General features: G+C 29.8%; 3 protein-coding genes and 1 long non-coding RNA gene across 6 annotated transcripts; 2 read left to right on the forward strand and 2 right to left on the reverse strand.

The window, feature by feature from the left end:
- Positions 1-1,490: 1,490 nt before the first annotated feature.
- Positions 1,491-4,310, reverse strand: LOC108321878 (F-box protein At1g10780). Of its 2 annotated transcripts, none has more exons than XM_017553775.2 (4): positions 4,160-4,310; positions 2,578-3,321; positions 1,997-2,277; positions 1,491-1,916 (listed from the first exon to the last, which is right to left on the reverse strand). In XM_017553775.2, exons 2-4 carry the CDS (start codon positions 3,317-3,319, stop codon positions 1,680-1,682), a joined length of 1,260 nt encoding a protein of 419 aa, XP_017409264.1. In that variant the 5' UTR covers positions 3,320-3,321; positions 4,160-4,310; the 3' UTR covers positions 1,491-1,679. The 2 variants fall into 2 exon arrangements, with proteins under 2 accessions (XP_017409264.1, XP_017409263.1); XM_017553774.2 differs by having other exon boundaries at positions 2,578-3,361; positions 4,160-4,309.
- Positions 4,311-7,465: 3,155 nt separating this feature from the next.
- On the forward strand, positions 7,466-9,283 carry LOC108321883 (pathogenesis-related thaumatin-like protein 3.5). Its single transcript, XM_052867545.1, has 3 exons — positions 7,466-7,600; positions 8,140-8,803; positions 8,920-9,283. The coding sequence occupies exons 1-3, from the start codon at positions 7,540-7,542 to the stop codon at positions 9,053-9,055; spliced, it is 861 nt and encodes a 286-aa protein (XP_052723505.1). The 5' UTR covers positions 7,466-7,539; the 3' UTR covers positions 9,056-9,283.
- A 3,155-nt stretch (positions 9,284-12,438) lies between these two features.
- On the forward strand, positions 12,439-17,024 carry LOC128193658 (uncharacterized). Of its 2 annotated transcripts, none has more exons than XR_008245074.1 (4): positions 12,439-13,025; positions 13,865-13,988; positions 15,521-15,583; positions 16,310-17,024. It is a non-coding gene; the product is annotated as an uncharacterized LOC128193658 (long non-coding RNA). The 2 variants fall into 2 exon arrangements; XR_008245072.1 differs by having other exon boundaries at positions 16,556-17,024.
- A 4,746-nt stretch (positions 17,025-21,770) lies between these two features.
- LOC108321881 (basic blue protein) lies at positions 21,771-22,589 on the reverse strand. Its single transcript, XM_017553778.2, has 2 exons — positions 22,334-22,589; positions 21,771-22,187 (listed from the first exon to the last, which is right to left on the reverse strand). Exons 1-2 carry the CDS (start codon positions 22,503-22,505, stop codon positions 21,988-21,990), a joined length of 372 nt encoding a protein of 123 aa, XP_017409267.1. The 5' UTR covers positions 22,506-22,589; the 3' UTR covers positions 21,771-21,987.
- Between the last annotated feature and the right edge of the window lie 4,171 nt (positions 22,590-26,760).

Here is a 26,760-nt window from a genome sequence, read left to right on the forward strand (position 1 = left end):
CTGCTTGACTAAAGATTGACTAATTCGATCCGACCAATAGCCAACGGAGTGTGTTTGACTGAAAGTCTACCAAGTCGGTTCATTTGAGAGTCAGTCAAATCAATTTTGATCTAAGATCAACTTTAATTGAAGGTCCGCAAGAGTAGATCTTAGTCGAAAGTCAACTCGAGTTAACCCTAATCAAAGATTCACTGATAATCAAGTTGAGTCAAGTCAACCCAACCTATATTCATGAATATGATAGTCAAGTATATTAAATCGATCTTACTGAAATTAATTTCAATGATAGTGAATTCAATCTAGTTTTTATCTAATTTAAATTAGATTAAAAAAAATCCAAATCTAATTGATATAATTAAAATAGATATAAATCTTAATCCAAATCTATTTTAACTAGATATTATAAATTTAATTTATTTTATTAGTTCTAGATTGATATTCAAATATCCACTCCATATCCAATCTTATATGAAAATGAATCAAAGTTGAGCTATCATATTATATTAAACATTGAATTGAATGCTTGAATGAAAGAGTTTAAAATACCTAAAAAATGTAGTGTCAAAACAAAAAAGTATCTTATTTGTGCATTTAATATAAACTATTTTTACTCGTGCAATTACACAACTAAAGAGTCGAACACGTAAAAAATTAATAACATGTTAAATCTTGATAGCACTCCATCTTCTTTTGTGCTGTAATTGGAAACTATTAACTAGACACTCAACAAAGTAGACATTTGAGCGCGAGTTTTTAAGAAAATGTGTGCAACAAGAGAATATCAACTCTAGAAAATAAAGAAGAACATGCTCTCATAGGAGCGCGGGTTTTTAAGAAAAAGATAAAAATCCTCAATGAAAAGGTTTCGAAAAATGACAAACTCTTGAATCAACCAATGAATGTTTTAAAGCTCTATGAAAAGGTCGTGACTTTGAAGAGAGTGCTAGCAAAATTTGTGGCTAGAACTAAAAAAATATTATTAAGTTGTTAAAATATAATACAATTCCTACTGACAGATTTGACTTAGGTTATGAAAGCAATATGCACGATAAGATACCTTAATTTTTCATTATTGTGGAAAATTGGTCTTGCATCTAATTACTGTAGAACCTTTTTAGGAAGGTTTATCCAATACTTCTAGAACTAAAAAAAAATGGCCAAATAAGTGTAGAATAAAATGATAAGGACTTGAAGAATCTAAATGTAATTAAAAAATAATACATAAAACCTAGACTTTAATCAATTATAATGTAAATGTACTAGACTTAATATTATCAAGTAGCTAAAATCTAATGATAGTATAATCTCCAAGGTGATTATTATCATAGTTAATAAATCATATTTATGATAACTTTGATTAGATTGACTGCAAAATATATACACAAATTATCAATGCATGTTTTTTTCTCTGAAAAAGAATAATAAAATTGAAAATGGTGTAATGTAATAATGAGTAATAATCCTTTAAACAGGAAAAGGAAACATAAGGATCTTCAAAGCATCTGCAATTTTCCAGAATCATGGAAGGGATGCTAAATTTATTCTCCAAATTTACTAAACCAAGAGTCAATTTCAAATGTAAACCAGAAAAAAAAAATGTTAACCATGTAATTAGTTCAGAAGAAAATCGTCTTAAATTATGAATGCATCAAGAAATAATAATAGCCTCTTCGTGAGCTTTATTCTATTCTAACTATGCTATGGTTCATGTATCTGAACCTGCAAATCTCGTCAAAAAAATCATCAGCACTGCTATGGCAGCTTTTCATCTCCAGAATCTTTATAACCATGCTCCTAAGACTTTTCCCGTACTTCAGCAATGATTCCAGTGTACTCATTTTCTGTTCAGCATTGAGAGGTGACCTCACTGTGATCACAACCTCCTCCAGAAATGGAATCACAAACCCTGAATCCACCTGTGAAATATCCCCATTAGATGAATTGAAATATAGAACAAGAACCCTTAATCAGAAGGGTAATTATATTATGAACTTACATGTTTCAGACTGTTCTTCTGGCATAGTGCTGCAAACATGGCTCCATGGATATCAAACTTTTGCAGCTTTTGATGACTGTTGAAGAAGTCAACAAAATCAATTTCTGGAAAGGGTTGAAGTGCATCATAGTCCCCAGTGAATTCAACCTTCATAAAGAGGTGTTTCACCTCACTTGCCAATTTCAACATTTTGCATATGGCATCCCAGCACCACTGAACTCCCCTCATACACAGGAACTCCAGAGCTGAAAGGTTTCCAAAATCAACCATGTATACTCTCCCTGAAAGCATATAAATTCAAAGGAAGGTTAGTTAAACTGACAAAAGGGGAAAAAATATAAATGCTTTTGGTATATTCTCAAAATTAGAATTTCACCAAAATAATATAGTTTTTCAAGTAATGAAATTTTGCATAGAAGATCAGTATAGGTTATCAAAGACAAACTAATTCTAGTTAGAAAAAAACTATCTACGTTTTGCTTAATGAACAAACAATCCATGAACATACGTAGAGACAAAATTGGTTTCATTTCATATAATTGAGACACAGTCAACAGTAACAACAACAACGAGTTAACTACCTGCAGTGTTGGATACCGAAAGTTTCCTCAAATGCTTGGTTTTAGGAACTCTAATCCAGCTACAGCCTTGTACCTCAAGGGACTCTATTTTGGGTGAAGTCAGAGTGAGAGAAGAGTTTCCCATCCCATAAAAATCCAGCTTACACTGCTCCAAACATGGCAATTCGATAGATAACGATCTAACCCCTTCACATCCAAGCAGCAACAATCTAGTGAGAACAGGACAAGTGTGAAGCACCGCACTCAACACATGATCCTCAAATCTCGCACCAATAATTTCAAGGTTCTTGAGGTTTGGAAACACATCCCAGTTGGGGGTACGCACCATCAACACTCCCCACAGTTTCAGAGACTCCAAATTCTTAGCAAAACCAACATAGTCCAATTTGGAAGGGCTCTCACTGGAGCCTTGGTTGTCATTAAGGTTATCCATTCGGAGCTCAAGCTGAAGTAAAGAATGCCCCACCAGTGACAGCCATGATGCAAGGCCATTAGGGGAAAAGGGGCAATACACAATTAGCTCATCTAACTTCACTACTCTTGACACCATTCTTTCTATGACGTTGTCAGCACCCTCAGAAGACGACGGGGAGTCAAATGAACTGCGAGGAAAATAGAGGGTTCTGACATAGGGGGTGGAGTCCTTCCATCGCTTGGAAACACAATTGCATGATGAAACGTCACGAGCATTGGTGATCTGGGACAAGATGCATTGGAGAATGGCATCAGGGAGAGCATCCATAGCTGATAACAAGAATGGAGAATCAAACAGATAGTTGTCAACCTGTGCACGGAATCAACACCATCTTTCAAAATCAAAATGTAGTTAAAATTGGCCGCATATATCAGACTATATCATTGGGCTTGAATGAGAAAAAAAATACACAACAACATCAACAAAAGTTTTATCTCGAAATTGACCACATAGATCACACCACATTATGCCTCTTTGGTTATGAAAACTACACACAACAGCAACAAAAAACCTTTATCTGTGGTTGGTTACATGAACCACACCATGTCATCTGGCCCAGTTACTATAACAAACACACAACACTGCCACAAAACATTGTTTTTTCAGTTTTAGTAAACAAAAAAAAAACACGAACTTGACATGCACAAGTATTAGAAAAGTCCACAAACCACAAACAACAATCTCCCTCAAATTTCATATATCATATGACCAAAGAACGAGGAAAAGAAACATCAAGAAAACTCAAGACAAGGAAACACTGATTGAACGGTGAATTTTACAACTTTAGCTGTCAGATTAACAATCGGCAACAGGGAAGTCAAACATCCAAACAATCTTTCTTTCTTTGAACGAAGCGCTAACTATAAAGAACAATACAGCATGTCAACAAATCAAGATTCCAATGTAGCATATGGGAATGCAGAAGAAGAATACCCAGATGCCAATTAACGAAGGTTCTCAGATTTGCATTAAAAAAATTACTTTTTTAATCTAGCATTAGATAGAAACTAAATGAAACATTGAGAAAGTGAATAAAAGAAAGGTGTATGTAGATAAAATGGAGAAAAAAAGAGTGAAGAAAGTTGGAAGTGAATTGAGGAAGCTTACCTAAGAGGAATGGAAAAAGGGTAGCATGGAAGATCTGGATGGGATGGGAGGCGATAGAGGAACCCTTTTTCTCTCTCTTAATTGGCAACAGTGAGAGAAAGTGATGGCAACAGTGAGAGAGAAGAAGGAGCGGGAGTTTGAAGAGGACATGGTTTTTATTTCGGTATTTCGAAATTTGAAAACCATACTATCACGATATTTTAATATTTTATCTCATTCATTATGTTCAAATACAGTTTAACCTATTAAAGAATTTTGATTATGTGTTTATAGTTTCATTTTAAATTGAAGTTATTTTTAGTAACTACTTTGTTGTTTGATAAAACTGCATATGTGATTGTATGTTAAAAAAACGCAAGGGTATGAAATTATTAATATCACGATGAAGACACTGAGTTGTAAATATTGGATAGCACAAATTTAGTATTTAAAATGCTTAAGGAGAGTTAATAGGGTGATATAGGCTCTAGATTAATCTTCAAAGTCGATCATAAACTTATTGTTAGTATTTAATGCCTTACAGTTTAAGTGAGAATGTATTTTTTTATCTAATAAAGTTTTATATTTGGATCTTTTAAATGAAAATAAGTTAAATTTTGGTTAAAATACTAATTTAGTTTTATTTTCGGTTTTGTTAATTCAGTTTTAATAATTTTTTATAATAAAGTTTTAATTTTCATCAATTTAGGCATTTTTGTTAATATCATTTAAATAATTAAGGAACAATAAACAATACATTTTGTGCTTTTTAATTATTTTTAATTAAATTTTTTTTACATGTTAAGACAATTTCGTGTTATGTGGCACTAATAGTGTTATGTGACACTGGTAGTGTCAAGTGTTAGATTTAATGTCGATTTATAAAGAGACAAAATTGTTTTAATTTTTTGAAAAAAATTATGATTAAATTGAACAAAAATAACAAATATAAGGACCAAATTAAATATAAAACACTGACACGTGATATTGACATGTAAAATTGTTATTGTCATGTAACACAATGCTTGTTTAACATGTGGATATATTTTTTAAATTAGGTTTAATCATTTCAATGGTTTTATTTTTTATTCGAAATTGCAAATCAATTTATTTATTATTTTTTTTTATCTCAAATTGGATCCATGATTTAGAAAAATGGATGCAATTCAACCCTTACTATTAAATTGATTAAACACACATTAAATAAACAGTGACTACACTTACTATTAAATTGATTAAACACATTAAATAAACAGTGACTACAGATGTTGTTATGGAGTTTTTAAATGGCATGACATGACTTAATAAAGAAGTATGTAACCTGGAATTTGGTTTTTTAAAAATTGAAAATTGACGAATAGTATCAACCTTACTACTAGTGCAGCCAACCAACACAATCAGTGATAGAAAGAGAGATCGTTGCACCATCACCTGCAACAGAACCTTGCGATACCATAACCAAGATCAATTTACTACAGATTGTGCCTCCCAATAGCATGAAACCTCGCAACCAAGAAAGATCTCTACATTTAGTCTCGTTTGTAGCTCTTTCGCGACGAAGAAGGATGCCTCGCCGGGGAGAAGAAGGAGCGATGTTGAATTAACAAATCAAATAAAAATTAGTGATTAAATTAATGACAAACCAATGGCAATTATAATTTGTGGTAGAATGTTAGAAAGCTTTTGTGAGGGATGTGAATAAGATATTAGTAGTTGAACACTTTATAAATCTAAAAATAATGTCATTGAACACTTACCATAAATTGATAAGATGAATAACTTTTTAGGTACGTTGAATTTTATCAATTATATGAATTGAGTGTTTTTTTTAATATTAGGTTCAACTTATGACATTAACATATTAAACCATTCACAGTTTCGACGAAAAATCTTGCATAGTATAACTTATAATCAATAGATTCCCATATAATTTATTAAAAGTATTTATAAAATAAAATTATATGCATAGCACCGAGAATTTGTAGATTGGGAAAAAATAGAAATTGGTTTGATAATAGTATTTCCTGGGAAATAAGAGTAAGAAATGGAATTTCTTTCTTGGAAGTATCTCTTTTTAGAAAAAAAAATTATAAAGTATACGATAATTCATTATTTAAAGAAGTAACACTTGAACAAAGCCTATTGATAAGGTCAATTATTTATATGTGAAAAGTAAAATGAAATTAGAAGATAACCATTGTATATCTCTTTAAGGAGATACTTGCATGCTAGAATATTTCTATGAAAATTGGTAAAATATAATACATTCACTTTTGTGGAGAGTGTTTAGACCTAAAAATGGAGGCTCTAGATATGTATAAATAAACTATAAAATAGAGGTATCACTGTAACCTTTTCTTGCTCTTTCTTTACAAGAATTGTTTTAGATAAAAATCAAAGTTATGGAAGGATTTAAAAAATTTGGAGAGAAAAAGGGAAATGGAAGGTTCCAGAACAGTCCTTGAGAGTTTTCTTATTGGATTCCTTATAATTGAGCTATAGAATGTGAGTGAGAAGATGAGATGCAAAGGAAGAGGCTTATGAACTTCAACAAGAACATGAAAGAATATGGAGACAAAGTGTCAAATTCAACAAAGTAAGAGAATACAGAAACTTCCTTTTGAGAAATTTAGAAACATCAAAATCACCTCCTGATAGTACAATCTTTGATAAGGCAATTTCTGTTGGAAATTGAAGCTTTGGAACCTGAGATCAAACATCTTTAATCTCTTTCCCATTCAAATAGAATGGACCACAGAAAGATTCATGGCCTAATGAAGCAACAAACAGATCCATGACGTGCACAGTTTTGCAATGCTTTGCTTTGAGACTCTATGTTCTAACTGGAAAAGTTCCTTTCAGAGGAAGAAAAGGTCCTATTTGCACTTGAGAAACAAGCATCCCTCAGGGCAAGACATTATTAATTTTCATGTCTATTCTGCGATTCTGCATTATATAGGTTATATATTGTTCTTCATCTTAAGTGGTGCCATTTTCCCATAATTTTAAAGAAACATTTGAAAAAGGAAAAGATAAAATAAAGTCACGCATATATGAGATTTAGAATCCATTTTTATCTGACCAACCATGTCAGTTAAAACATGATCCTCTAAATGAGATATCTAAGTGAATTTGATTCTCTTAAAACAAGAGAAAAGTTAAATAAAGGAAAGACTTGTAAGATTAGTGAAAAGTGCGTAAAGGTGAAAAACATGAGTTTTTAAGATATCAGTGTGACATAAGCGGGCAAGGTATTTTTGGTCTGATTAAGCAAGGAAGCTTGTTTAGGCTGTCAGTATTGTTCACAAACTCTCTTCCTCACGTATTCTTCCACTGTCCTCTTAAATAACAACCCTTCACACCACATCAAATGTCACATAACTAAGAGACAGAGAAGGAGCATGGCTAATACACACATTGCACTGCTCAAACTCACCTCCATCTTCATTGTCATCACCTCAGGTATTTCCTTCTTTAAGCTTTATCTGTTTCCAACCTTAGTGAACCAAATAGTGTAAACCTTAAATACTATTCCTGAAATGTTTTTAATGATGTTTTCCAATTGAAGTTCCACTTATATCACTTACATTTACTTTTACTACATGGGTTGAAAATCTTACATAATGCAGATTCATAATACACACACGTAGATACAAACCTCATGTTACAAGTCTGTTCTGTGAAGTAACACTTTACAAAGAAAAACACAAAAGTCTGTTTTTTGCACACTTGAGGTTTGTGCTATCCTATTTTTTGAGTTTCCTCTATTCCCAACTTTCAATATTCCTATTTGGATCAATACACTAAAAAAGATTGAAATTCCTATTAGATAGTTTTCTTGGTTCATCACTAACACAGTTGGTAACTAGTAAATTAGTACACTAAGTTCCCATAAGGGAGATTTTAACCAAATTATAAGCTCTTAAAACAAGGAGCTTCTATGCTTTTTCTTGGATGGAAATTTACTTTTATGCTTGGTGTTTTGATTTGTTGGTTGGCAGCACCTGAACTTTGTGGAAGCAGCAAGACATTCACCTTGGTAAATTACTGCAAGGAAACAATATGGCCTGGCGTAACACGCAGTGACAACCACAGTGGCGATGGCTTCACATTGAAAGCAGGGCAATCAACTGTTTATACTGCTCCTGATGGATGGAGTGGGAGGATATGGGCCAGAACAGGCTGCAACTTTGACAGTGGTGGCAATGGAAAGTGCCAAACTGGTGGCTGTGGCACCAGCATAAACTGCACTGGCCCTGGAAACCCTCCTGCAACAAGTGCTGACTTCAGCCTTGGTGAACTTGATTACTATGATGTTAGCCTTGTGAATGGCTTCAACTTACCAATAGTAGTGAAAGCCATCAATGGCACAGGAAACTGCAGCACTGTTGGATGTGATGGAGATTTGAGGCAGAATTGCCCCTCAGAATTGGCTTCAAAGGACAATGACAAAGTTATTGGATGCCGTAGTGCGTGTGATGTCTTCAACACTGACGAGTATTGCTGCAGAGGGACTTATGGAAACCCTGCAACATGTTTGCCTTCAAACTACTCCAAAATTTTCAAACAAGTGTGCCCTGCAGCGTATAGTTTTGCACTTGATGACCCTACAAGTCTAATAACCTGTTCAAAAGCAGACTTTGTTGTCGTATTCTGTGGATCAAGGTAGGTTTGGTCTTGAAAGTTAAATGTTTCAAGAAATGGGAACACATCATAGGATTATACAAGATATTTCTCATATCATTGCCTCTATTTCTTTTGATTACTCTTGTTGAATGCAGGAATCAAACGACATGCTCCTATCACGACAAACAGGCCGTATGTAATCGATCAAAAGCTTACAAAGCCATACCACAGAGCTGGTGGATCCTGATGTTACCATTGACATACATGTTCTCTTTATGGATCATGCCTTAGCCAATTATGTGATTGAAGGCCTTTTCTTTGTACAACAATTCTTTTGGTTGAAATTTTCTTTGTTGCTATCAACTGGTTCAGTTTAACAACTTCTTATGCTCATCGATTTTCTTTGAGCTATATGCACAAACATAGAATATGCTTCTCAACGTAATTTATTTCACCTAAACACATGAGAGTTTCCTCATGCATTAACACATGAATGATGTAAAGAATTTCTTCCCTGAATCTTCGGATTTTTTTATCACTTTTTTCAGTACTAGTTACTCACACAGTTCTTGTAAGAATACTGAAATAGAAGCCACCTAATTTACTAGAGTTGTAACAGAAAAATCAACTGGAAAATTGAATGAAGTTGTCTACACCAATCAGACGATTTAAAAGTTGAATTTGCATAATCATGGATGCATGTGGAACTATTTGCATATGAAAATAAATCTTAGTCTAAGTCTCGTATTAAATAAAAATAACATAAACTCAATGTGTTAGGTTAAAATTCGTGTTGATCCCTTACATGAATTAAACTCATGTTGCATATAATGAACCTTTATCAGAATTCAACGGGAAGATACCTTTATCTTTAAATCAGATTTCAATAATATCCGTTATAAACAAGTTAAAGTTATCCATAAAATATTAAAATTCAATTTATATTTAATTTAATTTTTATTAAATATATTTTTTAATTTTTTATATTTTATTTTAAAAATTTATAAAATATAATTTTTTAAATATCTATAGATATTCATGGATATCTGTCCTATTTTAAAAATCTATGAATTTTTTTTAAATAAATATCCAATAAATAACAAAATAAATTTTGTTTTTATAAATTTGATATCCAATAAATAAATATTATGTATATGATCCCATTCGTTCTCATCCTTAACTTCACTTATCTTTTATCATGGACCTGCAGCTACAAAGAAAAGAGAGAAAAAGGGCATTGGGTGGCGAAGCAACCTTATGAACTACGATCTGTTGTCACATTTTGTTGTCTCCATTGGGGTAACACTTTGAACCTGTAGAAAAGTTCCATTTATAAAATTGCTATAACTTCCTATATCTGGCATTTCCATATAACAAGAATTTAATTAGAACAGGTTAAGAAAACTATTTACTTTTTTTTCTATTAATTATATAATTAATTTATAAAAAGTTCAATTTGCATATTCATGGATGTATGTGAAGCTAATCTGCATATACAAAAGCAGCATACTCAGAGTTAAACTTACGAAGATACCTTTCTCTTTAATTCAGACTTCAAAAGAAATGCAATATTTAATGAAATGGAACATCAGCCATCTTTTATCATGGGATGGGACCTGCAATAAAAGAGAAAAAAAAAAGACATGGGTGGGGAAGCAACCTTATGAACTAAGATCTGTTACCACATTTTGTTGTCTTCCATAGGGTAACACTTTCATTATGTGATATACTTCAGTTTATAACCCTTATTTCCATAAAAAGAATGAACAATGCTAAATGTTTTTTCAAGAAATACTGGAAAAAGATCCAAAGGTTGTTCTCTAAGTAGCCATATCAAATTGCTGAACCTACTTAACTGTAATTTTTTATTCAATATTAGAATTAAAGCCAAACGATAAATTTGTAACTTTATGCAATTAATTGGTACAGCATTATGGATCTCAAGAATATTTGCTAAATTTTCTATTAAGTAAGAGTAAAAAACTGCTATAAAAATGGAGAGTTAATATAAGTGTTTTTATAACTATTTAATAAGCCTCTTTGATATGAGAAAATTAAATAGCTATATATCATGAGTTTACAATTTTTACTAAAAATATTTACCGTTTTTTATTTTAGTGCATGTATTAAAGTATTTTACTATTTTATTTTAAAAGTTTATGGAGACTTTAACTCTACAATAGATTATGAAGCAATTGATAAGTTACCAATAATTAAAAATATTAAAGAAAGTATCTTAAATTAAATAAAATGTGATACAATTTTAAAGTAATAATTTAGGAATGAATAATTATTTTAAAAGTAAATATGACTTGCAATTTGATATTATATTGAAGATTAAAAAAGGAATATGCAAAAGAAAAATGATCACATTCTATTCGTATTATATTATATTTAGTATTATTTAAGTTAAACAAATTTTTTAAAAAGTTATATAGAAGTTTTTATAACGCAACACATAAATTAGTTTTAATTTATGTATAACATTTCAATTTTTATGTTTGTCTTAGAAGTGACTATAAGAAAACTTGTTTAAGGTTTAAAATGTTTAAGATATCATAATTAAAGGAAAATCGATATCATAATTAACCTTATTGATCTAACTATCTTATTTGTTATCCATTAATATTAAGAACTGGACAGTTCTATGGTTTTTAATAACCAAACCATGAGACATTTTTTGTGCAAAACTAGGAACCACCATTTCAGACAAAAACCTTGTTCAGTTTTTCCTTTTAACGAGTAAAATTAGCCGTAAAGGAATATGATTCAAAGGAATGAGAATGTTTTACACTCCGTAAAAGTATGTGTCATGATTATGTAATAGAAAAAATGATTATTAGACAATTTTAAAACTAAAACAAAATTTAAATCATTAATATATCTTTTGAATATGTGCATGCTCTTTCCATGGTGGATATTTTATTTTATATACCGAACATTTCTTATCATTATGTCTAGACATTCAGACTCCAAAAACTGACCAAATATCATTCAATCAAGCCAATTTAATAATTTAACCGATGTATTTGTTGTAAAAACTTAACCTATATAGTTCTAGATTATTCCATTTTCTAAATATGTTTCTAGGATTTTCATTATGTAAATAAACAAATCAAAAGTTATGCATATTCTAAAGTAATAAATCTCAAAAGTTAAGTTGATTAAGAACATTTTTCTAACTCAAGTTAGATATCACTGACATCTTAATTATCTCAACTTGACCAATGTTAAGAACATATATTCTTTTATTAGATACTATTTTTTTTAACATATTTCAAAATACATACTAAACTCATTATATTTTAAAAATACAACATAAATTATACAAAAATTAGTAAAATAATTAGTGTGACAAGTGAGAAATAAATTAAATAATTAGAAACTGAGTGGGGGACATGGCCAGCCCATTTTGCTTCCTCCTTTGGAAGCAAGTCAAAAAAGCATAGTGAAATCACAATGCAAGCAAATTGCGACATAACAACCAATGTCAAAGAATTAACCATTTGCAAAATATAATTAGCAGCAAAGAATGTTGCACTCTAAGGGCTCAAAAGTCTAAATTCAAAAAGAGTAGACATTATTTTTGTCATAAATGTACAACACCTAAGCAGATATATATAACAGCAATTAAACTTCTCTAGAAAAAAACCAAGAGATTGAAAGTCTTTGAAAACAACAGAAGCACCAAAAGGCCAAAATATTCCAACAGACAGCACAACTACATGCATGCTATACCTTCTTTCTACAAAAGGCCACTCCCATTTCAAAACTCATCATACAAAACTATTTCTTCCTCATTGCTTAGTCAAAACCTGTCTCTCATCTCATCATCCTCAAATCTCACCCAGAATTTCCATTCCCTTTTGCTCTATATAGCCTCTAGGGTTTCTCAGAATCTTGTTCTATAGTCAATTTGGCATTCTGTCCACCTCCATTAAAGATCAGTGACAACTGGAGGTGGTCAGAACACCAAACGAGCTATGTGAATCTGCTTCTGAGAAACCTTCGTGGCCTCAGCTCTCTTCTCTTTCATATTATCTCTTCTGAGTTCTGCATAATCATAGTTTTCCACATCATGCACATGTTAATTTACATACACTCATGCCATGATTCCTTTAACTTTGTTCTCAGCATATGCAGTCTGCAACTTCTTGTATGTCTCACCCTAATGAGTTTCCATTTTACATTTTTGCAGATTCTTCTTTATAACATGTAACTTTTCTACAAGGAAGCAAGAGCACTGCTTGGTGAACACAAGGTACTTAGTTTTTGCTTTTATTTTTCCCAGCAAAAGGAGGATCTTGGGGGTGGAAGCAACTCACTGATCATAACCTATTATATTATTTTATTTTATTTGGTTGGTGTTATATAAAGTCAACCACCTAAGCTGAACTTGAACGTGAATAAGTAAATGTTTTATTTAACTTCCCCTTTTGTTAGTGTCCTAAACTTTTGTCTTGGCTTTGATGGCAATGTTGCACCTTTTCAATGATCTAAACTGAAAAAGTGTTGTGGGATATTTGCATGCGCTTCCACTTGTTGAAACTCCATTGGGTAGTGTGAGACCCTTGTAGCAGTTGCAGCATTGGATTCCTAGAAGCATTAGGGTATGATTAATTTAGACTTGGCAATGCTGTTCTGAGGCCACCATTATGAGTTGTAGTGTTTTCAAATGGAAACCAAATTCCTGCCCTAAATTGTCCACATAATGCACTCACATAGCACCAACCACCACCACCAACCAAAAGGATTTATTATGTCAGCTACATCAATTCTTTGTAAATGGGAGAGGAATCTATTAGTGCCCTTTGGAGCTGACAGATATCATCATCATATGATGCAACAATGAATCAATGTTCAGTGTTCCAAACCAGAAATAAGCAGTTTTCATTTCTCATTATATCTATCTATTTATAATATTATATACTGCAGTGCAACTTACACCAAAAGAATAAGGCAATGCAACTACCATAATGATTACAGATTTATGAACCCTACCTAGATGTTTTTTCCTGCATATATGCATGACTTTACATTTCATATTATGATTTAATTTGTTCTGGCGGGGCCAACTTCATCTTTCATTTTGATGGACAGTGGGGTCAGGCCTGAAAGAAATTAATGGCAGGAAGTTCCTTATGTTAAAGTTTAAAATGATTACTTGATTATGCAATGGCCATTTTCTTCTCAAAGATATTCTAAGTTGGTCCCCACTTAACAGGTTCGTGAATTTTATATCAGGTAGCAATTTTCAAATGACCATAGAGTCCACTTTCAGCTTATCTCTAGAGTCATGATTTCGTTTAAATTTATACTTTATTTTATTAATCCTTACCTTTTCTGAAAAAAAAAATTCACATTTTTTCCTTATATATATATATATATAAAGTTTTACCTTCTTTAATCAATTATTTTTTTCTTCTAAAATGGCTTGACTTTAATTATTATCTTTGTTCTACTCTGTTATAATATGTAGAAACTGACGTAGCATAAATTTTCCTCATCTATAGTGTGATTCTATTTTATTTCTAATTACAATAAATGCAGCATATATGTGTAAATTAATTAAAAATTAGGTGAACATTTTAAAAGAACAAAAAAAGATTATATACAATACTATAAATATCGTAGGTATTGTTGATCAGTTATATGTAGAGTTTTTCTTTAATATATATAAATAAAAAAAAAAACACCAACAACATTTATAGTGTTGTATACGCTTTTTCTTTTCAAAAATTTTACTATTAAAACTAAGAATATAATCAACATAAAAAATAATTAATATTATTTTAAACTTTAAAACAGTTCTATAGTTGAGGAAACAAATATAGTATTTTTTATTTTAAAAAGGAATTTTAGGTAAAATAATAAAAAACGTAAAATTTATTGTTTGCAAAAAAGTGTAGAGAAAAACATCCCATTTTCTGTCCCAAAACGACATGAATTTATTGCTACAGTCAATTACTTATGGTAATTGTTCCATAAAGGAAATTGGCTCGAAATGACTTTGATTAATGTTAAGCGTAACGTGATTTGATTGTAAATGGACTACGACTTTTATGTAGTCCCTTTAATTGAGTATTTATTGATTTCTTTTAGTAAATTATACACTAGACTAATTAATTCATATTTTACAATTAAATCAATAGAAAAAAATATCCCAACTTAAAGGAGTAGAAATATATTTAAACATTTTTATTTTATTTTGGTGATACATAAACTATTTTTCCTTTTACATAAAAAAAACTAACTACCCTATTTTTAATACAAAATACTTTTAAGTTTAAATACTTTTTTTTATTCTTGTATTTGTTTACTCTTTCAAATGATCCTGATTTTCAAAAAATGTTCATTTTGGTTTCTTAACACTAGTACAAAAACATCGTATAACGTCACACGTTTAACGTCTAACCACTGAATAGTCAACGTTAAAAATGATCAGTGACATTTTTGTAAATAACTGTAATTATTAAACGTCGTTTAGAATTGTAATTCGACGTGAAATGATATAAAACGTCGAATGTCTCAGCAATAGACGTCAAAATGTTAGTGAATTCAATAAAAATTTGAGTGGGACATTGAAAATTCATTCACTTTATCTTAGCGCGCGAGACCCTATTCTCTTCTCAAACTTTTCTCGAACGAAGTTTGATGACCATCACATGTAATCTTTCTTTCATTTGATACAAATGCATTTTATGTATGATTTTCTTTTGTTTTGACTGATTATTTTCGTGCTTTTGTCCTTCATAGGCGCATTCTGTTTTCTCTGTCACCGGTGACGACACTTTATTCCAACGAACCCACATTTTGAAGGTTAGTTTTCGTTTTGAAGAACTTATTTGTTGAACTTGTTTGTTATTGTTTGGTTGAACTTGTTTGTTATTGTTGTTTGATTGAACTTATTTGTTGTTAGTTATTGTTGTTTTTCCTTAATACTACGTTCATAATTCTTGCTTTATAAAATATCAAAAACTGAAATTTGTTGTTTTTCTCCTTTTAAGGTCTCGTAGAGTTGTAAAAAAGTATCACAATTAATTAAAAAAACAAAAAAGGTGATTAACGTCGTATATTAACAAAATTCAACGTTAAGTTAGTGTCATATATTGACAAAATTCGATCTTAACTTAACGTCGAATTTTTTAAATTCGACGTCAATTTAACATCTCCTGATATGACGTCATTTGCGAATTCGCCGTTAAAAGCCCAAAATATTTGACGTTGTACGTGATTTTTGTACTAGTGTAATATGTAATTTTACATTTAATTTGGTCTTTTTTTCTTATATGCTGTTTAAATTGCTGGCGACAGATGATACATGTTAACAATATTGGCTTATGTGGCTTGTCCAACATCATCTTCAATCTCCCAAGACATTGTTGATAATGTTATTAGCTTATGTAGCTTGTCCAACATTATCTTAAATCTCCCAACACATTAGGAACCCTCGCCACCACTGTTGATATCGTTGTTCACTTTCACCGTCATCGTTCATCATTGCTTGTTAGAATTGTGTTTTCTAGTATGGTTTTTCTCTTTCAGGTGGTTGCTGTGTGGTAAAACACTTTTTGCATATATGCATCATGGGTTCTAGTTGTTTGGACTCAAGTTGAAGAGTTTTAAAGCTCAGGGTGGTGCTTTTTTGGTTTTGTGGTTGTTTCGACATTGTATTGCAAGTGTTTTTCGGCATCGCGAGAGAGAGAAACGCAAATGTGGCAGTTCTAGGTTCATTCTCATGTGGATTAATTTCTATGATTAGGGTTTTGATGGTAAACGACGATGTTTCAGGTGTGGTGATTGTTATTTTCATGCTCGTAGTGAAGGTTTTAGTGTGTCGAGGTGGACAAAGATGTTTTGCAATTTTGGGTTTTGGTGGTGCGATTCTTGCGTAGAGATATGGTGGGTTGCATCTCCAACAAGGCTTCACACATGACTTGTGGTGCAATTGTGTCTTGTTGGTTTTTCCTGGCTCAAAATTTGTGTCTTCTAAGTACTATAATGAAGTTTGAATGCTGGCGAGCAAAGGATGACAACGTCGAAACCTGATTTGAGAAGATGCATTAGACTTGACTCTAATTTGGAAGAAGATGCATGTGTGGTTTGCGTTTTGAACGAAAATAGCTCATCGCCGACAATGTGCAATGGAGATGTGTGGTGATGAAGGTGATTAGAGTTTCTGATGTGTTGGGAAGTTGAATATGATAATGTGACAATGTGTACACTGTGTTAAATGAGCCATGAAAGAAAATACTATCAATGTATAATATGTCATTAACAATGTAAACAATGTCATAAGAAAATACCAAATTAAACATAAAATTACACATGAAGGAATCAAAATGAATATTTTCCAAAAATAAGAACCATTTCAAACAAAGTAAACAGATACAATATTAACATGGTATTTAAATCATAATTTTACGATTAAATGTAAAAGAAGGGTGCACGAATGAAAAGGAGAATGTATGTGAAAAACAAGTCAAGGATTATAAATTACCTACACCATGAAATATCTTTAGAAAGAGCCAATTAATCTTGTGTTACAAAAACTCTCTTAAATATTATTAACGAGGTTAGTTTGTCAATGTAGGTGTAAAAAGAAATTATAGAGTTCTCGAAAGCAAAAGTCACTGTTGGAGTGCCGAAAACAAAATCTTGGATTATTAATGCAATGAATGTAAGAGTGCTTCTTACGTCTCTCCATATTAAAATTCTAATTTTATTCTTTTTTATTTTGAGTTTAAGAGTGAATAATTCGAAAACGTTTTAAAATATAGATTATACAAACTAGAATGGAAAGTATAGAATGCATTTCAAATTATATAATTTGAAATACAACTTTTACAAGAATATGGGGTGGAGGCGGAGAGGAGGGAAGAGTATGAGGGGAAATTTGTCTTTTTAATTTGCTTATGGAGGTGCATGAAGAAAGTATGGAGGTGCAGTTTAAGAAATATCCGTAAAGAAGATCATGCTAGTTATTTGGATTTGGGCCCATTGATTCATCTCTCGATATTTAAAGTTGGATGTGCCAATTAACTTATATTGTTTTTCGTGTAACTTTGTTTTTTTGCAAATATTCAGTCTGTATGAATTGTATTATTGTATTTTTATTCTTTACCTTGTAATTAGCTTCAATTATCAAGCTTTAGTCAAACTTTATTGTATTTTGAATTATTTCTTCTGTATGAATGCAAATGTTCATTTTTTATATATATATAAAATTTGGTGGAAAAATGTAAAGGTTCCCAATATTATATGGTAGTATTTTTTTTCCATCAAGAAAAAGAAAATAACGTCAAGGAAATTAAAAAATTTGGACAAAACTGTTTGAGCCTTTAATTTAACTATTTTTTGTGGGAAATAATTAATGTGTAGGTTGTGTAATTCAATTATAAATTAAATAAATATTTTAATTTTTATAGTAAGTATCTTAAAAGTCATTATTATTTAATAACATAGTTTTTTCAAATTAATAGATACAGAAATTAGTCGATTTTTAAGGAAAATAGACACATTGATAAATTTATTATCAAACTTAGCTCAATGCAAAAATTTTAAAAAACAAGGTGTGACAATAATTCAATAAAGGTTGTATGAAATCAGAGACAGAAGTAATTAGTATCAAACGGCAGTGAGGAATGATAACTAAATCAAAAAAGGAATAGAAGATGAAAATTAAAAAAGATAAAAGTGAAATATAAAGCATTAAATAGTTGTTATCTTGTGTTGTGAAGTAAAACCTCAGATTTTAATTGGACAAACAATACTTAAACCACATAAGATAGTGCAGTTGTGGAATGCTAACTCAAAGAGCATTAATGGCAATTTTGGTAGCAGAGTCGCAGTGACCAACGAATTATAGGTTTTGGCACCATTTGGAGTCTTGCATGTCTTGTAAACCACCTTTCTTTACAGCCACCACATTGTCACTCCCAGGGATGTACTTGAAAACTACAATACATACAAATATATATATATATATATATATATATATATATATATATATATATATATATATATATATATATATATATATATATATATATATATATATGTATGTATGTATCATTTTAGTAAAAATGTAATATTGTCATCAAGAGTTCTTGTTTGAGTTGTTTAATTCTATCTTTAGAACTCTTCGTAAATGAATATATGATGTGATATAAGCTATATTACAATGTTGAAAAATAACTAACTAATACTAATTGTTGGAATTTTTTGTTGGGATATTATAAAGATATTAACATTATTTTTAATATAAAATTTTAAAATTTGATGTCTATTGTTTTTTTTTCTTATTTTTATTTAATATGAAACTCTTAACTCATACTTAGATTGATAATAATTTCTTTATAAGTATGAGTTGAATTTTTATTCGTCTCATTAATTCATTTATTTTAACATATTTATTTATGTTAATTTTAATTAAAATTGCGTCTTATCACAATATGACATATTTGTCTTCATCCGATTGAATATCATTATAACTCATTAGTTCTGATATCACTATTTAAATGTTTTACTTAGATAAGCTTGAGGAGATTAATTATATCTAAATATGAATTGTTCATATAAGAATTCTCAATCTTTTTTAATATAAAATTTTAAATGTCTTTGAGTATTAACTTTTCTTATATGTACTCATTCAAAAAAAAAAATCATTTTTACTTTACTTTTAACTTATTTAAACTTCTGATAGTTACGATATTCAACCATCGCCAATTTGGTAGTTTTTTAACATGATTTTCAACTGCTATATATAATCTTTTGAATAAGTTAAATTTGTCACATCAGTAACTCATATCACACAAATAAATTCAATGACATGATAAATTACTAGATATGTTACGTTAACTTTATCAGTGTGCAATAATTGAAGCAACTAGTTTGGTTTAACGGAGATATATAATTAGTGTCTTAAGTAGACTGGTTAGTCAAACCCTTCCTATTAAGTTCTTAAATTAATCTCTCGAGCTTTCTTTATAAAATATGAATAAAAATGAAAAAGAGATCCAAAGAAACTAACCAAGTGATCGTTTCCCTTTAGGTCAAGCAACAGTGTTAAAGGTCCAACCATTTGCATCTCCAACTGTGTAGGTGACTGACTGAACCAAAATGACAGTGTTAGAACAACAATTACATTGCCTCTTCCCAGGGCCATGCTTTTAACTGCAATACAAAAGATTAAGAAAGAAAAACACTTTGTTGTTATAGTAAGAAAAAAGTTCATGTTTTTATAGCCAAAGATGATGTTAGTAAGAAAAGTTGATGTTTTTATAGCAAAAGATGATGGAAATTGGTAATGGGGTGGTTGAGAAATGCTGGGGCCTTTATTATGGTTCAAAATGATGACTCAAGAACATGGATCGGAGCACAGTCATAATGGTTTTGATTTGAGAGAAATAATACACCTTGGCCCTATAGAGTCATAATCATTTTAATTTAGTTATCATTATAGATAGATACATGTGCTTTAATCACAGGTGGATCCTATAATGTGAAAATTTTTAGGGTTGAGTCCAAAATTAAGTTTATGTGAGTTGATTCACATGAGTTCCAAGTTTTAGGGTTAATATATATAACCCACCAATGCTTTAAAAGATATGATCTTTAATTTGTGAATATACGATGAACTTTAAGACAAGCATGTTATAATTGTGTGTTTTGACTCTTCTCAAAAGTGTACATTAAAAAATTGTACCTTATAGTTGAAATGTTAATTTATATTTTTGTTGTATTGCCAACGACTTGTTTTTCAAATAATAGGGATAGGAAAAGTATAGTTTATGTTTTCTTTATTAAAGGCTTGTCCATACACAATAAAAAAAGTTGAATCCTAATCATCATGTTCATGAAAAGAATATATTATTATCTATTATGTTGATTAAGTTCACATAAACTATATTGTCGTTATCTTAATATTCTATAACGGAGATAAAAACAAACGAAAAATATTGGCAAAAACATAATTGATTTATATTTGATTTTGTAAGATAGTTTTCCACTGGTGTTGCTTAATTAAAGACTTTTTTTATTTTATTTATTTATTTTAGGCTTATTTTTATATTTGTTTGAATTATCTAATTAACTTCCTAATCTTTATTTGCTTCAATTAAATTTTGTATTTGTAATAATCCTTTTCTAATTCATGTAGAACTTCCAATAAAAGAGAAATAAGAAAAAGATTTTTGAGATAAATACAACCCATACTTAAGAAGATTATTAAAAGTTCAACATTAGTTGAAAATTGTAAATTAAACAAAAGTAAATAAAATGAATAATATATTTCGATTAAAAATAGTGTACTAAATTATTATATACATTTATTCACGTCACATTGTTACCAAATCGTAACAAATCTTCTCGCTGAAAAACCTTACACTAAACGTCATTGTTCTCTTCCTAGGTTCATGTAACAACCTTGAATAGTAATACTATATTTAAATTAAATTATTTAGTTCAAATAAAATTACATTGTTTAATTTTAAATATAAATTAAATTATTGAATATAGAAAATGAAAAAGTGGTTGGTTTACAGAGTAGAAGTAGAAAATAAATTTTTTTATGCGGTGTCAACACGGTCCAGATTACCGTACTGGATATGCTCATTGAATTGGTCAAACATTAAATTAGAATTATCTAAAACTCAAAAAACCTTGCATTACGCACTACAATTTTAAAATATAAAAAATGTACTATAAATTCACATTACAAATGTCAGACAAATTGAATTACATGATTTATAAATATCTGAAAAAGTGCACCGACAATATAAATGTATTTGATATTTTTGTTTAATCAAAAATTTTAGTATAAGATAAAAACATGTTAAATTTTATAATGTAATTATCTCAAAAATCATTTAAAAGTGGGTTGGTCAACCTTCTAAAAAGGCTGACAATTCTGAAAAATGATGACTATATAATCTTACAATATATATTACGAAAGGATTGAATAATAAGTGTATTTATGAAAAAGTGTTATCAGATAGATATGATATTGAATAATAAACTTTTTTATTCTTAAACAGAAAATAAGTAACATACCGAAGAGAGCACAGATAGCACCCTTTTTCTTCTCACACATACCTATGTTATCAACTTATTAAACTGAGATAAGTTCCCACTAAAGAGGGGTGCACAATTAGCATTACAATACGTATATGAGTAGGAAAGCACTGAGATATATATAGTTATCGAAAGTGATGAACACAAACTCAAACAGCATTGACGGAAATTTTCATCCCAGATTCACAGTGACCCGCAAAGTTGCAGATGAAGAAGTTCTGTCCCTTAGCAAGTCTGATCTGATCATTCCCTGAACGATACACTTTCGACCCTTTTGGAGTCGAGCAACCATCATACCCAGCCCTGTTTACCGCCACCACATTATGAACTGCAGGGGAATATTTGAACACTGCAAACCACACACGAAAATGTTTTTAACAAACTTGGGTAAAAACCAGAACTTGTGCAACAGAAAAAAAACATGCAGAAAAGTTGTCGGTGCTTCATGTTTCAGACATCTTTATGAAAAAAGTGTCTGAAAGGTAGGAAACGAACCAAGTGTGTCACCAGCCCTAAAGCGTTTGCCCTTGGGCCAGCCAACAGTGTTGAAGGTCCAACGATTAGAACCTCCGACTGTGTAGGTGGCAGCATGAGCCATGTGAGAGTGAAGCAGGAAGAAACAGAGAGAGAGTGATAGCACTACTGCACTGCCTCTTCCCAGAGCCATCTCTTGATTAATTTTGTGGTTAAAGTGATAGAACAGAGTTAGAGAAGTAATGAAGAGAGACAGTAAAAGTTTGTTGGAAATTGAAAGAAGAAAGGGTGGTTTTATAATGGAGGAGTGAGGGACACACGCACTTATTGTGTGGTTGGTCACATAGTAAATAAATAGCATATGCATAGCAGGCTCCTTTGTCCGAGAAACTGTGACCAAACCACATGTCTCTGCAAAACCTCATTATGGTTACTACTCAACAAAAATAGCTACTTCTCTATTACAAAAATAATTACATAATTTATCGTATCAAATATCTATGACCTTTTTATTTATGGATTTATTTGTTTTTTTCATTTTCATTCCTTTTATTTCTCTACAAACCATAATTTCTACAAGTTTAATGTCTAACCAGAAAAAATCCAACCTAAAAAATATTTGTGATAGTTTTGTAAATAAATCGTTATTATAGATGTCGGTTTCTTCAAAGTCTGAAATCAAATAAAATATAGAAGTTGGTTCTTTCAAGTCATAATGTCAAATGATCTGCATACAAAACTGAAAAGTCATTGTTTTACTACCTTTAGACACAGCTAGAGGTCCCTAACGTCTAACTCAAATTAGACATTGACTATTCCCTCCATCAACTTCAAAAAAGTTTGAAAATATCTCATTTTAAGTGTCAATATTAAATTTTTTACGATATAGACATCGGTCTCCCAAACTAAACGTCAAATCCTTTGCCAAAAGCTGTAAAATCAGAATTGAAATGTCACTTTTTTTTCTAGATATTAGACGTCGGATCCCCTTCCCCAGACGTCAAAATACCCCAAAAGAAGCGCTAAAATGGATTTTTTTTAGCAATTAGACGTCAATGGTGGATGAGGGCCGATGTCAAATGCCATTTTAAACCCTACAAGCTCAGCCTCACTTTCTTTCGCATTTTTGTTTTGTTCACGTTTGTCATTGTTGCTGCAAGGTGTGTTTGATTGATTTTCTTCCAATTAATTTATTTTGCACCGATTAAATTTCATATGTACTGATTAAATTTCGTTTGCATCGATTAATTTTGACTTATGATGCAAATTTGTGCACGAGTTGACGAATCTCGATGACAACATTGAGTGTTTAATCTCCGTTACTTGAAACTCATAATATATACATATTTGTGACATACTGAAATCGTTTTCTGTATTTCAAATTGGTAATATTATAAAAATAAATTATTTTAAAAAATAGATGTAAGTTTACGAGGTGTCTAACGTTATTTTGGACTGAAATTTATTTAGATTTAAATTAAAAAATTATTATTTTTTAGAAATTGAAAAGAAAGATTATAATTAAGTGAGTAGTAAATAAATCTATTTAACCTACGTAGAAGCCCAATTTAAATATTCCAATTCAAATAAATTGAATTGAATTAGTTTATACTAAACTAAAGGAGAAATTCGTGATTCATGATGGAGTGAAGAAGTATATAAAATTTGCTTTAATAAAATAATTTAGTTCACAGAAGGTTTGAATGGTAAAACTAACACATGCTTCTAGAAAGAAAGAGAACCTACTTAGCTTATAGAGAGTCAATAAAAAGAAGAAAAGAAAAGTTGTCCAATTTTTCTTCAATTTTAGAAAACCAATATCTCATCTAGAAGTTCATTATTTATTCCAAGAAAAATAAAACTTTATAAAAGTTAATGTGAGTGGTCCAAAAGTAAAAATCTCCTCCCCTATTCCCAATATCAAGGTCTGAAATTTTTGGAGATACATGGTCAATTTTATCTAAATTTAGTGAGGATTTTCTTTCCAAATAAACTGAATAGTAGACTCACCATTTTAAAGATTTTAGGTGTATCTTTATAAAACTGGATTCATTTTAATATTTAATTCAATAAAATAAGGCATTTTTATTATCAATAAACATTAAGTACAACATTTATTTATTATCTATATCAAATATTTTTCTAAAAGCTTATTTTAGTATGGTTACTTTATAATATTTCTATAATCATACAATAGGTATATCGAATCTATTAATCTGGATAACTTTCTTTTTACTATTTTTTTTTTCATTGAGTTCATAACCTTTCTTTTTACACTAAAATAAAATTTACACGATAAAATCTCGTGTGATAAATTGATAAAATTAACCAATATTTAAAGCTCATGTCAAATGAATGAAGTATTGTTTACTTGTTTTTCTCCCTAATTCAAGTTGTCACTGTTGAGAAGATGTTGCTGGAGCCATAATTTCATATATAGAAAATGATATTTAGTGGTTAAAGTTAAGCTCCATTTTCTTCAAGTGTTGAACTTTAATTCTCCATTTTCATTTTATTCCATGGAAATTTGAAGTGTGCCTAACGCATTTGCTAAACATGAATATCCTACAATCCTATACATTATTTAATTTATCATAATTCACAACCAATAAATTCTACCTACCTCTAATTTACAGTCCATAATTTCGGCTGAATTTCATCTCATATTTACTACTTTGGACCAAAGGATTCAACAAAAACGAAATGACAAGAGTCTCAAGTTTTCCAAAGAGAACGCGTATACTAAGATAGTCAAATGGTGGTGGGGGAACCACCTTTAAGATGCTTCAATTTTCAGCAATAAAAAATGTTAACATTTTTAAAAAGTATTATTTTATTTATTTAAAATTCACATCAATTGAAAGATAAAATTAATTTATAATATAAATAAACATAATTTCTACTAATATATAAGTTTTGTAAAAATATGTTAGACTTAAGTTTATTTTTAATATGATATTATAATTTATCTTAACAAAATTTATTAAATATATTGTGTTATTTATTATAAAATTATTTATAAATATTTAATTTCAAACACGAGATTTACATGAATGTACTTTCTTATCGTAATTTATTATGTATTAAATATGGATAATTCTTATTTATAAATCAATTTTATGAAAATAAATTAAACTTATACTTACTTAATGTTAGTTTCTATATGAAAAACTTTATAGATAAAAATTATAAATGTAAAATGGAAGACAAGAAAAGGAAACATGAACTTTGAATTTAGTGTTTGAAAATGACACACAACACATGTTTGTGAAAATCTTTGCATAACTTAAAGGTCTTGAAGTGGAGGTAATGAGGTAGATAAAGATGTTCCCAACCACCCACAAATTCATGTTCTTTTTATTCAATATTTGATTAAAAATTTCCATTTCTTTTCTGTTTGTGTCTTTGTTTTACTTCAAAATTTAGTTCTAAGAGAATTAATATATTTTGTACTTGTTTATTTTTAAAAGATTGTAAAATGTATTATAATTTAGAAAATGAGGTTGACTTTAACTTTGATGTCTCTTAAATATAGATTTACAATTTGATAATATATTACTATCTGACTTATTTTAAGTCATGATTACGATATTATCTTGAAATATGACCCAATTAAATTATTTTCGAATTAAGGTTCTAAAAGTAGTTTAGTAGGTCTTTTTAATTCACTCTTCATATTAGCTTTGTTTTGATAAATAAGACAGGATAAATACTAAAGTGAATCACTAATGCAGTCAGAAAAAAAGGCAACGGTTATTTTCGTCTATAAACAGCGATTTTCGAACCGAGACATATCTAGACGAGACAAAAAGTTCTAGACTTTTTGCTTCAATTCAGAACCGAGGTATAAAAAGGTAGGATTTTGCCTCGGTTTAAAGTTAACCAAAGCAGTAGAATTTTTTATTTTTTTAATTTTTTTTTCGCAGGATTTTATGCCTCGATTTCTTCTAAATCGAGGCAGTATGTCCCCTTCTACTGCTTTGGTTGGCATCTTAACCAAGACAATAGAGTCCTTTTTGTTTTTTTTAAGAACAAGATAGAACAAGATAAAATAGAACAAGATAAGTTCTAACTATATTCAATGTTGGTAGATAACATTACACATAACTTTTAAAATTGACTTTTCTTTATATATTTATAAATTATAAAAAAATTATAATTTTAAGTAAAACATATAATGTTATATTTTATTTATATATCTATATTTTATAAAAAATATATATAATATTTTCAAATTATAATTAATATCTTAAAAAATATTTAAATAATTAGTTATGTAATTCTAATACTCTTATAAATAATTTAATTTAAATTTATTTGTCACAATAATTATACATATAAATACACATACAACATGTTAAATAAAGATATGAAGTATCTTATTATATAAATTAATATTAACAAATTTATAAAAATATATTTTGTTTATGTAGTTACTTTTTTATAAA

Source organism: Vigna angularis, chromosome 1 (genome assembly GCF_016808095.1).
Source record: "Vigna angularis cultivar LongXiaoDou No.4 chromosome 1, ASM1680809v1, whole genome shotgun sequence".
Taxonomy (NCBI): Eukaryota; Viridiplantae; Streptophyta; class Magnoliopsida; order Fabales; family Fabaceae; genus Vigna; species Vigna angularis.

What these genes read in the sequence shown, in the direction of transcription:
- LOC108321883 (XM_052867545.1), top strand. Translation starts at nt 7,540, where the DNA reads ATGGCTAATACACACATTGCACTGCTCAAACTCACCTCCATCTTCATT. An exon ending in CTTCATTGTCATCACCTCAG is followed by an intron (nt 7,601 to 8,139) that starts GTATTTCCTTCT and finishes GTTGGTTGGCAG; the next exon opens with CACCTGAACTTTGTGGAAGC. An exon ending in GTCGTATTCTGTGGATCAAG is followed by an intron (nt 8,804 to 8,919) that starts GTAGGTTTGGTC and finishes TGTTGAATGCAG; the next exon opens with GAATCAAACGACATGCTCCT.
- LOC108321881 (XM_017553778.2), bottom strand. Translation starts at nt 22,505, where the DNA reads ATGGCTCTGGGAAGAGGCAGTGCAGTAGTGCTATCACTCTCTCTCTGT. An exon ending in TAGGGCTGGTGACACACTTG is followed by an intron (nt 22,188 to 22,333) that starts GTTCGTTTCCTA and finishes TGTGGTTTGCAG; the next exon opens with TGTTCAAATATTCCCCTGCA.
- LOC108321878 (XM_017553775.2), bottom strand. Translation starts at nt 3,319, where the DNA reads ATGGATGCTCTCCCTGATGCCATTCTCCAATGCATCTTGTCCCAGATC. An exon ending in TTCGGTATCCAACACTGCAG is followed by an intron (nt 2,278 to 2,577) that starts GTAGTTAACTCG and finishes ATATGCTTTCAG; the next exon opens with GGAGAGTATACATGGTTGAT. An exon ending in AGAAGAACAGTCTGAAACAT is followed by an intron (nt 1,917 to 1,996) that starts GTAAGTTCATAA and finishes GATATTTCACAG; the next exon opens with GTGGATTCAGGGTTTGTGAT.